A 17,434-nucleotide genomic window follows, 5' to 3' on the forward strand; every position below is an offset into this window, starting at 1 on the left:
TCAATAGAAATGCGGAAGTAAAAGTTGAATAAAAATAGTGCAAATAAAAAAAGAAAGAAGGGAAATCGTAAAATCCTTTTCCAATTAAATTGTTGATGATGATCCATATGAAAGCCGTAATGCTCTGTTTGGTTTGTAAAAAGTAAAACTTTACTCAGTTATTACAACAGTCAAACGTGCCAATCGCCCCCAGGAGGGCTTTAACAGGTGAAAGAGGGCATTCCACCTTGGGCCTGGTTACTGCCCAGTACAGTTGTAAAGCCTGTTTTATATGCACTTCATCCAGCCGCACAAAACTGTGCTCCCTGGAACCCAACTTCATCCAAATCTTTACTCAACGCGTACACTCTTCTTTTTACAGCGTTCCCTAGTAAAGTAATCATCATGGTCATAATGTAAACCTGATCATACATCTTTAAAAGCACACAACCAGTTTATATTTGCTTTATCTTTTCGTCGTAATGGGTTAAATATTCTTAACTCCAGATATTACAAATAATTGAGCATAGTTCTCTGTGAGCGGTTAAACGCTGCTACCTGTTCATTTTTTCGTAATATCAGCTCTTTCCTAAGGTAATTAGGTAAATGAAGAATGGGTTTTACAATTTACAGGACTTTCCTTTACAGATGTTTGATGGCTTTAATTGTAGGATCATACAAGACACTGTGAAAAACATCAAGTACCCACCATATTCTAGAAATATCTTTTTAAAAGAGGACATTTGGAAAAATGTGGGCTTTGATTAAGGAAGAAAGAAATAATTTTTTATTAGATTGAACAGAGAATTTGTTAATAATGTGCCTGTCAACTAAAATTGAAGTCAATAGTAGATAGAGCAAATAGAGTCGCAGCAATCTAGATATAAAGATTCAAAAAAATGTCGAAACTAAGAAGTTTCTCTTAAAAACAAGTACAATCTCTTTAAATTCACTCATTCAACCTCGCCAAGACAAAACTTACAATAAAAGTGCCAAAATCTACTATAAAGAAACCAAAATATGTTGTTAGCTAATATTATATTTGCAGGTTTGAAAAAAATCTGCTGCTAAAAGGACTACTTAAGTGATTCTACACTTTTCTTACACTCTTACTAAAATCTCTCGTAAAAATAAACTTCTTAAATCAATTACGTTCAAATAGCTCTAGATTCTTTGTTAGTTCTCAGATACTAGAGGAGGATTTATCCTTCCTAGAACTAGCTTCTGAGGTTTCTCCACAGGAATGTTGCGTAAATTAATTTCGCCGGCTGCAGTAGCGAGGACAAAGATTTATGAAAGTCTAGGCCACGAACATTGCCGAGAGACTGTGAGCATCGTTTGACCATTAAAGAAGCAGCTTAATAAAAATTGAAAAAACAAAAAGACAAAAAAGAAATTTAGGTCTTTTGTATCCCACTAACTTTAAGAAAAACAGAAATAGACACAATAAAAAATGATAAGTACATAACTGCAGAAGAAAGAAAACACATACTATATCACAGCCAAAGAGGAAGGCAACAGAAGATGATAATAGTTAAGGCATTAGAGTTATGTGATATATAAAGACAAAGAGATAGTAGTATTGCGCTTTGGGGGAAGTACCAACAGAGGATGTGCATTGTTCTGAAGAGAGAACTAGCCGAGAGAAGCGAGCGCTGGCTAGTCTATAGTCTTAACTTCCTCTTTAAACACAATGGGCAAACAATTCTGCACAAACCATCCAACTACAGACGACAATACCAGTTGTGAGTTCTTCATAGCAAACTGTGTCGTCTCTCAATGTCTTCATTCTCTTCCCCTCTTTAACCATATAATCAAGTTTAAAGTAAAAATAAAAGAAATGTTTCTAAAGATGAAAACAAAATAAAAGAAAAACTCGCTATGAAATCGTCTGAAGAAAAGCTAATTCTTTTCTGCAAACCTCCAGCAGAAGTCATAGATGAGAATGCTGAAGATCATGGATGAAATATCCATTTCTAGATAAACTTTTCAATTAATTACATTTGCGAAAATGATGGGCAACAGTTTAATTTTAGCTGAAACAAGATGGAGGGAGTTTATAATTACAGACCAATTTGTAGAAACCTCTTTTTCGGATTTGGAGAACCTCAAAATGGATCTCTCAAAATAACAAATCTGCACTATCTTAGTTCCTTCTCTTATAAAAGCAAAAGATAAAGAAACAATAAATAAATTTAAGGATAGAAAATTCCCAGATCGAATATTCATTCGAATCTAAATTCATATTCATCTAAATATTCATTTGAAACATTTGTTGAAGCATAATTAGCACTATTTCAAAATAATTTATTGAGATTTTCTATTATCACTGAAGAAGTTTCAGTTCCCTCTTGGAAGTTCTTACAGTAAAAAAGAATTGTAGGTGGAACTGCATGGTTTTCCATTAGAACAGTATATGGAGTTAATGCACTCTCCCAGAAGTTGGGTGTTTATTGCGGAGGTACTTAAGGGATAAAAGTTTACTGAAACTGAAGGACTAAAAGTGAATCATCAAGCACCCAATAACCATTTCACGTTTTTTGGAACGATTAATTTCTTAGTTATCTGTTTAAACAGAAATAAACAGCATTGAGAGGCAACAAAACGCCAAAAGATACGGAGAAATCTTTTGACACTTACTCGTATTCGATACATCAAGCCTTCTATCAGAACGAAGATTAAAGTAAAATAAATCTAAGAGAATAAGGAACTATATGGTATGTACAGAAAGAGCTATATGATGACGGAACTAGCAGACGATTGATAGAAGTGATGAAGGCTATAAACAGTAAATGTAGCGGCTTGTTGAATTGCAGAGCTATGAGAGGTCCGACTATAAGTATACTTGACTACAGAGCAAACTATTATGGCCTGACACCATTAATAGCGCTGCTGCCCATTGAATCATACGAGTACGTGTGTTACTGTACAATGATACAAATACAGTGACATTATGTTGGATTATTGCCATTCTTTTTTCCAATGCAGTTGACAAGTTATATCGTAGACAAAAACCATCACTTCTGTGTTAGCAAGTCTTACATTGCCATGCAAACTTCAAAGTCGATTTAAATCGATGTTTACGCAAATTGTGATAATAATCATTTAACCAAAGGAAGTGATGTATGATTGAATTGCCATAAAATGATGATCAGATGAGTTAACCACTAAATTTTTTCTGGTCTTAGTTTTCCTTACCTATATGTTTTTCTTTTCCAAACGTTTCGATCTCAAATTTCTTTATATTGTATTGAGTTTACATTGTACACAACAACTTTTATAAGGAGAACATTTTTGGAAATAAAAACACAATTTTTAATAGAATAATTCTGGTTAAAACAGTATTAATCTCAAAACCTTGTAATACTAAGTTAGATTTGGGAGACGCAGCAAAATTGCATTCTATTGTGAACCCCCTCCTACTAGATATGTATATCTGAGTTAAGTGTCGAGCACAATGGGCATGTGAGTGAATCAGCCATACGAGTTCTAATGATATGATGCTGCAGCAAATCATTAAGCCGAAAGCATGATGTAGTTCTAGACTAGTTCAATCGGGGATTTTCTATGGTTCAAGAAGGACAATCATAAGCTTGCGCTAGCAGTGCCTTCTCATTTCATCAAGGCAATTTTTAGAAAATATAAAAAAAACTATAGTTTTTTAAACACCTGGGATGTTCGACCATTTTATTAAGATGATTTCAAAGCTACAATCCTCAAGGTTTTCTCGTTTCTATTGTTATTCTGAATTTTACAACATCAGCAAGTACTCTGTTGTCAAAATAAGATTATATCTCGTCTCCTAATGAATTTATGTTCAGAAGAATCAACGTTCTTTGCCAATTTTTAAAGTGGATTAAACGAAGAAGTTTAAATTTGAATCCCATTCCTTAAAGGCGTATTCTTAGTTAAAATTCAAGTTATGTAACTTATAGCTGATTGCACTGGATAGAGTAAAATTCATGAATGACATCGATGGATGCAAATACAAAGATGCGAGTCATTTATAGGAGGATATGGTTAAAATCTGAATATGTTGGTGAGGTATAGAGGACCGCAACGTTATGATAAGTCATTAGGAGCACGTGCAAATTGTGGTAGTGATGCAGAGAATATGTGTGTGTGTATAGGTGAGAGAAAGTATAAATGTATATGATGCACCCGGTACCTGCTGCAGTAGAACTCTCTGCGGACAAACACCGCCAACCTTACTCTCTACCCAAACGCATATTCCCGAAACAGCCACCAAAATACATATACATGCTGGGGTGATGTTAGCGCCAACTGAACGCTAATAACGAATTAATTATGCACAATAAATGGTGACCGCAGAATGGAGACACTCTGTTGGATGGTGACACACCAACAACCCCCTATATTTGAAAACCTCATACCCAAGTCAATATTTATCCAATAAATTTTCTATTTGCATAGGGGTTATATAGAATTTAAATTTATTTTCTATCTCTAAATCCAAACTGAAAATATATAGTACGTATACATATATATATATACTAAATATACTTTGGCAAACCGCCTCCGATTAAAATATAATATTTATTAGGAAATAATTTAGAGCTATAATTAAAAATAATGAATAAGAGACTCTCTAAAACATCACAAACCTCATAAAACATCAATTGAAAAATAAACTGCTTCACAAATTGAACGTATTTCGGGAATAAATGTTATTTAAATACCTATCCCCTCCAAACGATAAAAAGTATTTGATTATGAAATATGAAAAGATTCTTTCGCAGAAGCAGTGCTGACCGGAAAGCTCCCTGGACTGTGATCCAGCGTGTGACCGCGTATCACACTCGTGGAAACTTAGACGAAGTCTCTTGCATCAACCTACTACGTAATCATATTTCAGATCTTATCTAGCTAGCCTTGCTTCTTTATCGGGTCCCAGCTACTCTCTTATACTCGTAACATCGTTTACACTGCAATCCTTTTACTCCAATCCGGACGCCTGCATTATTGCTCCTAATTCAGACTGTATACTCGCGATCCATTCCTTCGCAAAGTTCTTCACACTGGAAGGTTTTCATTTAGAGTTAGCAGCGGTGACTAAGACTACGATATTTCACTGGCCCAGAACCAGTCCTGGGGATCACAAGGGGTGCAGTTCGTGAGGCTCTCAGAAATTGGATCTGGAGAGAAAATGAAAGGTACTGGGTGATGTTTCCTGGGGGTCAAACACAGGAAGAGGGTTATGCCCTTGGTGTGCAAACAAAGAACTAAAGTGACTCTAGGTTTGGGCAGGAATCAGATCACTCTGATTACAGGCCTATTCACAGGGCACGGAAGGTACAGAAAGCAGACTGCACAAGTTAGGGCTTATTAGCTCGGAACCATTGTGCAGATTATGTCAGGAAGAGGAGGAAACGGCCTCTCACCTGTTGTTCGATTGCGTTGCAATTGAGAGACTGCTCTATGACATCTTTGGAACTTTGAGGTCAAAGGAGATAATAGCGCAGAAGGAACTAGTAGGGAAAGCTCTCGACCTTTTTAGAAGGGGAGGTTTCACCTATTAGACTTAAGGGAAGGCACAATAAGCCTCTTGTGGCTGCAGTGCTTTGAGAATAGGGTCCCGCCCCGTCATTTTAAAATCTAAATCTAATTCTAAGACTACGATATACTCTTTCTTACTTGATTACAGCATTATGAATGAAGCAATGAAATGTCGAACTAATAGTCTATTGATTAAGTTTAAAGTAGCTGTGAAATTGAATTCTAAGCAAGATGTGAGAAGAAATTGTTGAATAGCGATACTATATCGATATTAATTGATTATATTTAATAAATGAACCGCTTGAGCGCATTATATTTCTTCGCATTAAATTCCAAAAACTAAACCCTGAATGAGAGAAACACCAAACTGTTATTTACTAATAAAATAATTCCATTTTGTTGTTTCTTCTACTTCTATTCATAAAAAACATCTACACACAGATACACAAATAGATTTTATGTAAAAGCGAAGTAAAATGAGAGATTTTCAGCCGGTAAAATAGAAGAGAGATACGGGGCTACGTGCCAAATTGCATGGACCAAGTAATGGCTTTTCATAACTTGATTATGGTGGTGAGGATGAGTGAGATGGGGCTGTTGCCGATTGCCAAATATCGCCGTTTCCTGGCAGCCTCCATTCTCCTACAGCCCTAGCATTGTTTTCACTTCCAACTCTAAATATTGAACAATCGCTAGTAAACTCTCTGCTTCACCATCACAATAATTTAAAGAGATACAATTGGAACTAGGTAGTAATTAGTGAAACTACAGTAATTCTTTCACTGACCTCCTTAAATATAGTGATAGCCATAAAATAAGATTAATGTAGATTTCATGTAACAGAAACAATACAACATGCAACTTTATACAGAGTGAACCAGTAAGTATTGTCCATAGGCCTACTGTGTGTAGTACATCTAAAGTGGAGTTCAATGACGTATTGGCCAACTTCATATTTTCCACTGTTCTTGAGTGACGTCACATTCAATTTTTTTTCTAAAATCATTACTTTTTTCCAATAAAAATGTTATTACTCAGAAAGTTTTAGTCCGAATTCGATTCTGATGGCACGATTAGAAAGACAGATAAATTTTCTAAAAATTGATACCATTTCGAAGCATAAGTCATTCTACAAACAGCCTCAATCTTCCTCCGGATGCTGGAAAAATAAAAGTAATCGAAATTTTTAAGAAAACTCATTAGGCCCTTATGTGATCATTATCCAACCTAGGTGCTGGCACTTTTTATAAAAGTTTCCTTGTTTAATGGGCTTTCAAACGGTATATCATTTTCCAGGATTCCTTTTATCTTCGTATGAGAAATTACGTTTGTTTTACAAGAAAACGTGTTCACAAGCACTGAACAGCGTTAGTTTATCAAGTTGTTTAATTCATTGAAAACTCTTTTGGATGGACCAATAGTCAATTTTAATGTAGGCTGTCTTAAAATAAGGAAGTCAAAGGTTACAAATTGCACTTTAAAAAAAATAAAATAAAATAAATAAAAAAATAAAATAAAAAAATTTAAAAAAAATTCTAAACTCTGAAATATTTGAGAAAATGTTATTTTTTTTTATAAAAATAGTACTTTTTTAACTTATTTCCTAACATTTTCTCGAATATTTCAGAGTTTAGATTTTTTTTTTTAATTAATTTATTTTTTTTATTTTTTTTTTTTAAAGTGACCTCACTCAAGAACAGTGGAAAATAAGAAGTTGGCCAATACGTCATTGAACTCCACTTTAGATGTACTACACATACTAGTAGTAGGCCTATGGACAATACTTACTGGTTCACCCTGTATATTTCCTTCCCAAATTACTCACCAACTTGCAAATAAACAAAGTACATGATATGTCCTGCATGAAAATATTAAGTGAAATGGATTCCGCCATGAAATTATGATCACCACTGCTGTACTTGCCTGTACTGGACAAGGCATCTCCTCCTAGTGATGCTACCGGTAGGTGTACGCGCATCACAACCGGGATAAGATTGAATACAACAAAATCTGTCCATTTATCTTTGTGCAGGGTTAACAGGGTTCAGAAAACATCAACCTGGACAAACCACAGAGCTAACCATAGGCTCTCAGCTAAGTGGGATTGAAAAGAAAAGTCCTATTTGATTGCTTTGAAAGCGCTCTCTATATGCGAGTTTTGTACTTTAAGTTATCAGAAGAGATGATAAGAGGAAAGAACTTACAAAATGGGAAGATAGTACCCCTGCAAAAAGTCGGCTGAATAAGCCTCATCAGAAGCAGCACCCACGTCCGGATATAATTTAATCACAAATTCACCTCACAAATATAGTCTATTATTATGAAATATTTTTTTGTTATTTCAGGTGTTGCGAAGGGTGCCTTGCTAGAGTGGTTCCTCTAAAACGCTATTTCAATTTTGCTTTTCCCAAAAAAGTCATTGACAAGAATCAAATAGGAGATCGAAGTTCTAATCAAGCTCTAATTTAAGTTTAACTGACAAATAAATACTTATTACATAATAAGTTAAATAATATTAAATAATAAATAAATAAATAAAAGCAAATAACTAAGTACGAAACTTCTATTAATGAAACAGCCTCAATAACAAGTTAGAATTTTCTCCGTTTCTTTTTCGACTTTTCCCCACTTTTCCGTGATTTTTTCTTATTATATTTATCAACGGTAATGAGAGAGAGCCACTGTTGATGTTATAGATCGCAAAGGATTGGCCTTTTTAATAGCTTATAAAGTTTAACTTTCTTTGACAGTTTTCTGGGGAATGTTTTTTACTATAATTACAGAAGTGCGGAAGATAAACAGCATTAAGAGAAAAATACTAACAATATTTGTTATTGAAAATGAAATATATTTTAAAAAGTTGGAGAAAATTTCGAAGGCAAATGGAAAAAGAAGAACAAAAAGTTGATTATAAAAGAATACTAAGTAGGTAAACAAAAATAAAAAAGTCTTAAGGTTGGAGGCGAAAACAAACTGGAACCGTCCGTATCCGAGAAGCAAAAAACTTTTCTGCAAAAGGCGTGGACACAATCACAATGGTGACATCAAGGTTTCCAAAGTGTCTAACCAACATTGTGTGGCCAGACTTTGGCCTACAGCCAATAAACCAGCATTGAAGTGGCAAACAACCCATACTACTGTATTTTAATGTCGACAAATAGTAAAAAGCTAAAAATATTCTACTAACAACAAATACTGAAATTTTATTCAATAACCAAGTAAATAAAAGTGTAGCACTAATAAATCGTAGTAATGAAATAAATAAATATAAGAAAATGAGCTAAACTTTACTCAAATTATTGGGCTTACAAATACTGAAATTATATTTAAACTATCTCTGAGAAGCCAGCGGTAACTATTTGCAATCTAGTAACGAAACTCAGGACCCTTCTGGGAAGACTCAAATTTTCGTATGAATAAGGAAGGACCCTGTATGTTAAGTCTCGTAATTTTTAAATTGGCATAAGTTACAACAAAACCCCCTTATAACAATTATTTTCAAAATAAATAAAAAAAAATAACGTTCTCTTAAACTACACATACAAAGAAGTGCCTACCTTGGATTGCCACGAAGAGCAGCATGATGGAGCGCGTTGAATCCATTTTTGTTGGCCACCTTAATGTCAGCATTATGATCCAATAGCAGAGTAACCATATCGTCGTATTTCTTTGTTATAGCATCGTGAAGAGGCGTGTCACCCTCAGAGTCCTGTAACAGAAGAACAATAAATTAGATAAAATTCAGAAAGATCTGAACGAGGCAAGTAGAAGCTGAGGTGTTTTTGAGAGGTAGCAATTTATTGATTTTGGACTAGGGCATCATTAACTGCAGATCCAACTTTCCTGGACTGGTGTAGCGCAGGAGGACAACAGCCTCTTATGTTCCAACGGGAAAATGAAAAACACAAATACTTAACCTTCTTCGTCAAGAGAAATGGATGAGAGAAGGCAATTAGCTTGGTGCAAAATGGGAAGAAGAAGCATGTGCGCCAAGAGGCGTGAGTGGAGTGAACTACGACCATCCAGTGATGGAAGTCGTTAGTTCGCCACGTAGGCAAGCTTACACAGCAACCATCCTAGGTGGACGGCGTTAAATGTTGAGATGATCGCGTGGCCACCGCCGCTTCAGTCTGCGCTGTGAATTTGAAGGAAGTGTTGTAGTGGACATTTTGTAGATCAGAGGGGTTGTAATGACTGTGTAGATTTGAGTGGAGTTTTGTGTATCGAGATTGGGCTATTTTAGAGACGAGAAGAATATTTAGATCAGAGTTTATAGTATGATTGGAGACGTGGAAGGCAGCGTTAACTATTGTTCTCAGGATTTTAGATTACAAGGTTTGAAGGCAGTTGATGTTCGACTTTTTAGCACTTCCTCAGAGTTGTATTCCGTACGTCCATATTGGGGCAAGTAGAGCGGTATATATTCTTTTTTGTTCATATACTGTAAGTAAATCACAAAATATCTAGCCATTTTTTAAATGCCTGTTTTAAAAGAGAATTCACATTTCAAACTTTCTATTTAGCAAAGTGAATCAAAAAGAGAAGTAGAGCAGTAATGGAATATGTAAGAGATCAAGTTTGATGGATAACTGCTTTGTAAAGGTAAGAGAGCCTAAAAGCAAAAAAGAAATGAGTTTATCGACAAAGACCTATTAGTAGTGGTTTTAAATGTTTCGTGTGTAATGGAATGGAATTCCTTAAAATCGATGGCCACCCCAAATATTGATATTTCTAAACCTCTCCTGTGGAAGAGAGATGATGATTTATTGACCTTTATCAAATTTGAATCATACATAATATAATCTGTTTATCAATTAAAAAATATTAACTTCTTTGAGGTAAGTTAATAGCAAAATGGTTAGCAATAATAGGAACCCCGCTGAGTTCTCGGGTTCGAATCCAGCATTGGTCCTCAGATTTTTTATTTTTTGAGCCTCTTTTTCACTATCTAGCGATAGAAAGTATTGTCTGTAACGAGAGAACACTGTTCGGAGGCCCACTAGTGCCCCCTTTTTAAATATCTATTTTTTTTTGGACTCAGGGGATTTTAAAACAGTAAAAAATGGATGACTGAAAATTTTGATTATCGTATTCAATTGGTAAATAAAAACTTTGTTAAACCAAGTTTTCTTAAAAATTATTGGCAGATAAGCAAACAAACAATTATTGGTAGAGAGAAATCTGAGATAAAACAAACAAACCCATGTTTTTAATGTTCCTAACCAGTTTAAGATTTTCAGGCATCAACGGAGGCTGAATTAAAAGTATTATCAAGCACTGCGAACCTAGCCACATTTTTTATTAGACAGTTCCAAGTTGCGTTATAGATAATTATGTAAAGGAGATTTTTCTAAACTAAAAAAGAATTTAATATCTTAAACTTTTTTTTTTATTAATTTATCCTTTTAATGAGATTTACACCTGTAGCTACAGGGTGCAATAAGATAGCGTGGCAGACGTGAATGACGGTCATCCAGTGATGGCCGCCATTAGTCACCCAGTTGGTCACGGGACCAACGGCGCCTCAGCCGTCTTCGAGGATTGGAGGGTAGCGTAATTGAAGTTAACTTCATCGCAGATTGTGATGAAGTGAGAGTTTTTGGTGAAAATTTTTATATCGAATTTTGGCAAGTTCGGAGATGAGTGGAATTTGGAGATCTGTATGAATTGTGTGGTTGCTAACATAGAATGGAGTGTCTACTATGCTATTTTAGATTGGAGAGTTTGCAGTGTATTGATGTTTGATTTTTTAGCTGTTCCGAAAAGTTCGAGTCCGTAAGTTCATATTGGTGTGAGAAGAGCTGTACAGAGTCGTCGCTTGTTCTGTAGTGAGAGTTTTGAGCGTTTGTTGAGTAGTCTGGCTAGAAGTTTAGATCGTTTGTTTAGTTCGGTACGTTTAAGTCTCGTATGGGGGTTCCAGGTAAGTCTCTTGTCTAGGTACATTCCAAGGTACCGCACATGGTCAGCTGGTGGGATAGGTGTATGATGTAAGAAGACAGGTGGTGGAGTTTGTCGTTTGAGTGTGAAGACTATGTATTTAGACTTAGTTGGGTTAATTTTTATACGCCAGTTTTCTAACCAAGGTTCTATTAAGTGAAGGTGGGACTGTAGTGAGCGTACTTCGAGGGTAGAGTCAGAGTGTGTGGGGAGAATGGCAGTGTCGTCAGCGAAGGTGTAAATAGAGGTATTAAGGTTAGAAGGTATGTCGGCAGTGTAGATTGTGTAAAGAAGAGGAGCTAAGTCACTTCCCAGTGGCAAGGACAGGATAGATGGAAGAGCCTTGAAGAACTTGAAAGAATCTGTCAGAGAGATAAGAGCTGATGTTTTGTTTTGGGGTTTTATAAGGTGCGCAACAACAAGGGTCCTTTGCACCTAAACTATACTGTAGAATAGACACTTTACTACACAGCCTAACCTACACCTAGTCAATATGATCGATACAAACCTAACGGTTGGCCTAACTCCTATTTTCTTCTAACCTAACTAACTAATGTTGGGGTGGAGTACTCGATATTCCTCGCACCCCATAGAGATCTAACCTAAATTTTAAAAAAACCTATTTACACAAAATTTATATGTACACTCATATACTCATCTTATTAATTACATTCATCCTAATAAATACAATCATCCTAATAAATACATTCATCCTAATAAATATATTCATCCTAATAGTTATATTCCTATATATACATTGAGTGGAGTACTCTATATTCCTCTCACTCATTTATAATCCTAAATCTATTTACATTTACGCAGCCCATTCATACGCGTGCCAGGGTGCCAATCCCGACACAGACCCACCCGTCCTAGAAAGATAAGAGCTGAATATGAGGTAATAAGTGTTAGGAAGGATGCGTTTGAGTTTCCACAGTAGACCTTCGTGCCAGACTCGGTCGAAGGCTTGCGATACATCGAGGAATACTCCAGCGCAGTATTGTTTTCGTTCGAGTGAAGTAGCGATGGTGTCTACAACACGATGGGCCAGCTGGATCGTCGAGTGGCATTTTCTGAACCCAAACTGATGGTCCGGTATAATTTCGAGAGATTCTATAATTTCGTGGAGGCTTAAACGGGGAGGATCTTAAACTAAAATAGAAAATTTGTTTTACTTAAGCACAATAATCAAATCAAATAAGTAAAAGAGCAAAATTATTGTTTTTTAAATAGAATCAACAAAACAGAGGGTTAAAAATAATTATGTAAGGTACAGCTACTTCATACTTTAATAACATTAAGAAAGGCTAACTTCTGATTAAAGTGCATGGTTAAAGTTGATTAAACTGCTCGGCTACTAAAAGAAATAAACACTTCTTTCGCAAACTGTAAACGTAAAATAATAATAAGTAAGTAAGAAAACCCAACTTTCATTCTAGTTTTCTAATAACTTGGCTTTAATTATCTCTTCACCCGCTGTGTTTTTCTTTCATTATTTATTTTGTAAAGTATCATTGTTTATATTGTTAACACCAAATTAGGAAACAGAATATCATCTACTTTTCTCCATTATCTGGTTGCATTTCTTCAATCCACTTACTACCTTTCTTTAGAAAAGTTCTTCAAGAATTTAGGTCTTGGCTTCGTTGTTCCACAATAATAAATTATCGTACTAAGTTTGTAACATACTGATAGTAATGTCCATATATTTCCACCTCATTGCACCCCTTTTTAGGGTTGTTAAGATTATTCATTTGTTGCCTTACAAAAATTCAAATACTAAATCAATTATCTCTTCTTCTTGCTCATACCATCAATGTGCCTTGGCCTCCTCGAACTGCTTCTGCCAGTCCTCTCTATTTAATGCAGTAGCTGTCCAATTGCGGGTGTTCAGCATGTTCTTGGAGTCCTTTTTTTTTCTTCACTCGTCCACCTGATTTCTTGAATAGCTGCTCTGTCAACTTTATACTGGTCTAACTCAAGTGATAAAAAAGAAATTGTTTTGGTATAAAGATGATCTCGGTCTGTGTAAGAATCATGGCTAGCCCAGATCAATTACATTTCAGCCAATAAAAGCAAATTGTCTAATAATGAATTGATGTTAAAAATAAAATCAAAATTTAGTGATAGTCTGATACGGAAAGCAAATAGCGCTAAATACCATTAAATTTACAAAGAATTAGAGTTGGATTTAGCGGAAAACGGATATATTCATGATAAAAACAGTATAAAGTAATAACGAAGCGCACTGTTTAACTTAAATTTTAGTGTAAACTGGGACGAAAATAGGCACTCTCTGTAATCTTGGAGCGGTGGAAGATATCGTCCATTTCATTGGGGAATGTCCAATTTTACAGGAGTTGAGGGTACAGCACTTGGGAAATAGAAAACTCCAGAAAAGTGAGATTATTCTTTATTTGAATGGCCTTGATTGGTGCAAGCTGTATAGGTACACAATATCCGCTTGGATTTATAACTAGATAATTTTTAATAAATCATTTTAATTTTTAATATTGAAATATGCTTAGTTCTGAAGTTTAGCAAATGTTTTATTATATATTTATTCAGATATTTGTAAATTTAGTATGTTTAATAAATAAATTAGAGTCAACTCGGCAGACGGACTAAGTCCATGCTCGAAGTATGTTTTGTTTTGAAAAAAAGAAATGTTAGATTATTTTGCTCATAGTTAGGATAAATATTTTGATTTTTGTATGTTTTTATGTAGTTCCTGAATAAACACTATTATTATTATTTTTTTTTGCACATCAACAGCTGAGGTTATTAGCGCCTGGAGCTTTTTTCAGTGCACTGCCGGCCTCCGGACAGTTTTCTTTCGTTTCAGACAACACTGTCCATCACCGGACAATAAGTTGTAAGAAGCTCCTAGGAAGAGAAAATCTAAGAGGTCAGCAGCTGGATTCGAACCCAGGACCTCCGCGTGGGAGTCCAATAAGCTAACCTCATAGCTAATCCCTTCCCTCACTATTATTATTTTTTTATTTTATTTTTTTTTTTTTGCGCATCAACAGCTGAGGTTATTAGCGCCCGGAGCTTTTTCCAGTGCACTGCCGGCCTCCGGACAGTGTTCTCTCGTTACAGACAACACTGTCCATCACCGGACAGTGAGCTGTAAGAAGCTCCTAGGAAGAGAAAATCTAAGGGTCAGCTGCTGGATTCGAACCCGGGACCTCCGCGTGGGAGTCCAGTATGCTAACCTCATAGCTAATCCCTTCCCTCTTTATTATTATTATTATTATTATTATTATTATTATTATTATTACTGGTCCAACTCCTTCAGTAGTACTTGGAGTGCTCCAGGTATAAATAGCAAAATTTTACATTATTTGCAATCGATCACTTACTGCAGAAATGATCCTGTAGAAGTAAGGTCCAGGTCTAAATAGTCAAAACATTCCAAAAACTTAATACAATATCCTTTAAACGTTTGCTGGGTAGTTGCCATAAATTCGGTCTAGCATCTACGTTTGTTGGTTTCGTGTTAGGTTTATTTTACGAGCAGAATGGGTTATCGACCCATTGCTCCCGAGTCCAGTGGAGGTGCTGCCTCCTCCGAGCCTCTGGACGTGCTCCCCCGTCCGGACCGGCTTGAGTGCATGTTTGTGTGTGTGTGTGTTATGAACTGTAGAGCTGTTTTGGTGAATGTGTGCAGGGTGAGTGTACTCAGGAACCCGGTAGGACGGAAGGCCCCAATAGATGCGCACAACAGCTGTAAAACAGTGGGTACTAAATGAATAATGGTACATAGTAAATATTTACTTGAATCCCTCTCCCGTATATTCCTTTTAAAGGGTTTACTTGATCATATCCTGAAATACTCCCTCTTTTTTGTCAATCTCGATGTACACTGACGTACACTTCTATCCGGGGAGAGCCATGTTACTCAAATCTTCTCAAACGGTGTATCTGTAATTTCTTTAAAACATTCTCCCAAGTTCACCTTTCCTTCAGCCAAGGAGATAGATGGAACGGATTTGTTTAGGGCCCAGCAAAATATCTTAAAAAACGTCTTTTAACCGCTTTTTATAATAGCGTACGGTATAATTACTGATCAATATAAATCTATTTTACGCTGAAATGAGTATTTGTTTTCATCTCAAATAGGAAATCAAAGTTTCCAATATTTACTACAAATAAAACAACAGGCACACTTTCAGATTAATGCCTCGCTGGTTTAGGTTAATGACTAGAAGAAGTAGAAGAAGAAAGACTCTTAGAAATTGTCAGTTTAGTGAATCGTGATTGGGCAAGGGTCAGAAGAGATGGTAGTGCGGAGAAATGGTTTGATTAAGTACCTTTTCTCACGCGATTTAAGGCAGATCCACACAATAGATTCAAGCTATCCACTGTTTGGAGAGAGAGGAAAAAAAACACAAAGGTGAGCGTTTTACCTAAAACTAGCAATGCTTCTCTTTAAAACACGAAAGGTTACACTATCAAATGGTAGCTGTTTCTTTTAAAAGTTGAAAAAAAAAAAACATAAAATAACAACAGTAAAATCTGATTTTAAACTCTATATCGCAACAGTTAATTCATACAATTAAAATTGATCAATTTTTTTGTACACCAAATTTGCTCTGTGTCCAATTTTAAATTTTTAACAAGAGAGCAAATGAAAGAGTTTTTTCTTACTTATAAGCCAACGGGAGTTATTTTGCTTAAATCTTTGGTCGATAATAAGTAACATAGATGCACCATAAGTAATGGCTAGGTATTAAAAAAAAAAAAATTGTATTAGAGACATTAAAAAAATAAATGTTTGAAAAAATAGACTTAGTGTTGTGTGCCCTCCGGGGTAGTGAGATGTAATACAACTTTTTTTTTGTTATGTAAGGAGCCCTCTTGGGCTTTACCTCGACAAAAGACTTACATGGAATCCTCATATACGACTTAAGAGAACAGAACTCAACAGACGCTTCCGACAACTGAAAAGACTATTAGACAACAGATCAAAACTCACTCTAGACAACAAAAGACTTTTTATGCCCGTCTGGGCTTATGGCATCAAACTGTGGGGTTCAACCAAACGCTCAAATCTGCAAAGGATCCAGTCCTTGCAGTCTAAAATTCTTCGCTCTACAGTCAAACCATTCACACAGACTTGAACTTTCCTTTCGTCACACAAGTTGCAAAAACACGTTACAGAAAATTCCATCTTAACATTCAATCTCATCACAATCCACTTGTACATCTATCTTAAAAAACATTTCCAGACAACACTTCTAGACGTCTTAAAAGACAGTGGCCTCGCGATCTCCTCTCTGATGACGAGAGCCAGTAGAAAGTGAAATGTTATTAGAGTGTTACCGCTGGGTAACTTCTCCACTCTGAGTGTTATATGTTGTTTATTGTTGTCATTGTTGCTTATACCGCAATAAAATGCGCTGATTGTATCTAAATAAACGATAAAAAAAAATTAAGGGACCCTAATCCTAGATTTTACTTTTTCTTTTTGAATAAAAATTTAAAATTGCTGAATTCTTGTTTCAGAGAAGATGTCATTTGAGGAAGGAGTCACAAGTTACGAGAATTACTAGAGGGCCAGTAAAACTTTGCAGGAAGTGAAATACAATGATGGACACTATGTAGCTAAAGGACAAAGGAGTGCTCACTTCTCATCTTCTATTAAGGGAAACTGAGTTGTATCTTACCTTGACAGTATAACTTACTATCAACAGGTAGTGTTAGGTCAATCTTGATCTTTAACAATGTAATATAACTATCAAACCAATCTTTACACAGGTGTGAAGTTACTTCAAGTCAAATCAATTTTGAAACAAAGAAAGAATAATGGCAACAAAAAAAAAAATCTAAATTCATATAAATATTGTAGAATTATGAAATATAATTCTTGAAGTGCTTAGGACAAATTGAAATCAAATAAAAACGGTTCTGATAGGTTTAACAAATCTTTTATGCACCCATTCATACTGGCACAGATTCCGTATCTTCGCTGTGCGTGCATTAACTAATTTAAAGG

At 35.5% G+C, this 17,434-nt stretch overlaps 1 protein-coding gene and 1 non-coding gene across 5 annotated transcripts in view; both read right to left on the reverse strand.

The window, feature by feature from the left end:
- mib1 (E3 ubiquitin-protein ligase mind bomb 1) overlaps positions 1–17,434 on the reverse strand; it is a 543,029-nt gene that overhangs the window by 417,593 nt on the left and 108,002 nt on the right. For 3 of the 4 annotated variants that reach the window (XM_074130669.1, XM_074130672.1, XM_074130671.1), the window contains exon 11: positions 9,054–9,205. In XM_074130669.1, coding sequence (XP_073986770.1) covers positions 9,054–9,205 — 152 coding nt within the window. Of the gene's footprint in view, positions 1–9,049; positions 9,206–17,434 lie in introns of those variants that run through there. The other variant, XM_074130670.1, reaches the window with a different exon arrangement.
- LOC141456588 (small nucleolar RNA U3) lies at positions 14,728–14,829 on the reverse strand. Its single transcript, XR_012459882.1, has one exon. It is a non-coding gene; the product is annotated as a small nucleolar RNA U3 (small nucleolar RNA).

The sequence above is a fragment of the Rhodnius prolixus genome, unplaced genomic scaffold, assembly GCF_049639745.1.
Source record: "Rhodnius prolixus isolate KJV_2025 unplaced genomic scaffold, Rpr scaffold_4, whole genome shotgun sequence".
Classification (NCBI taxonomy): Eukaryota; Metazoa; Arthropoda; class Insecta; order Hemiptera; family Reduviidae; genus Rhodnius; species Rhodnius prolixus.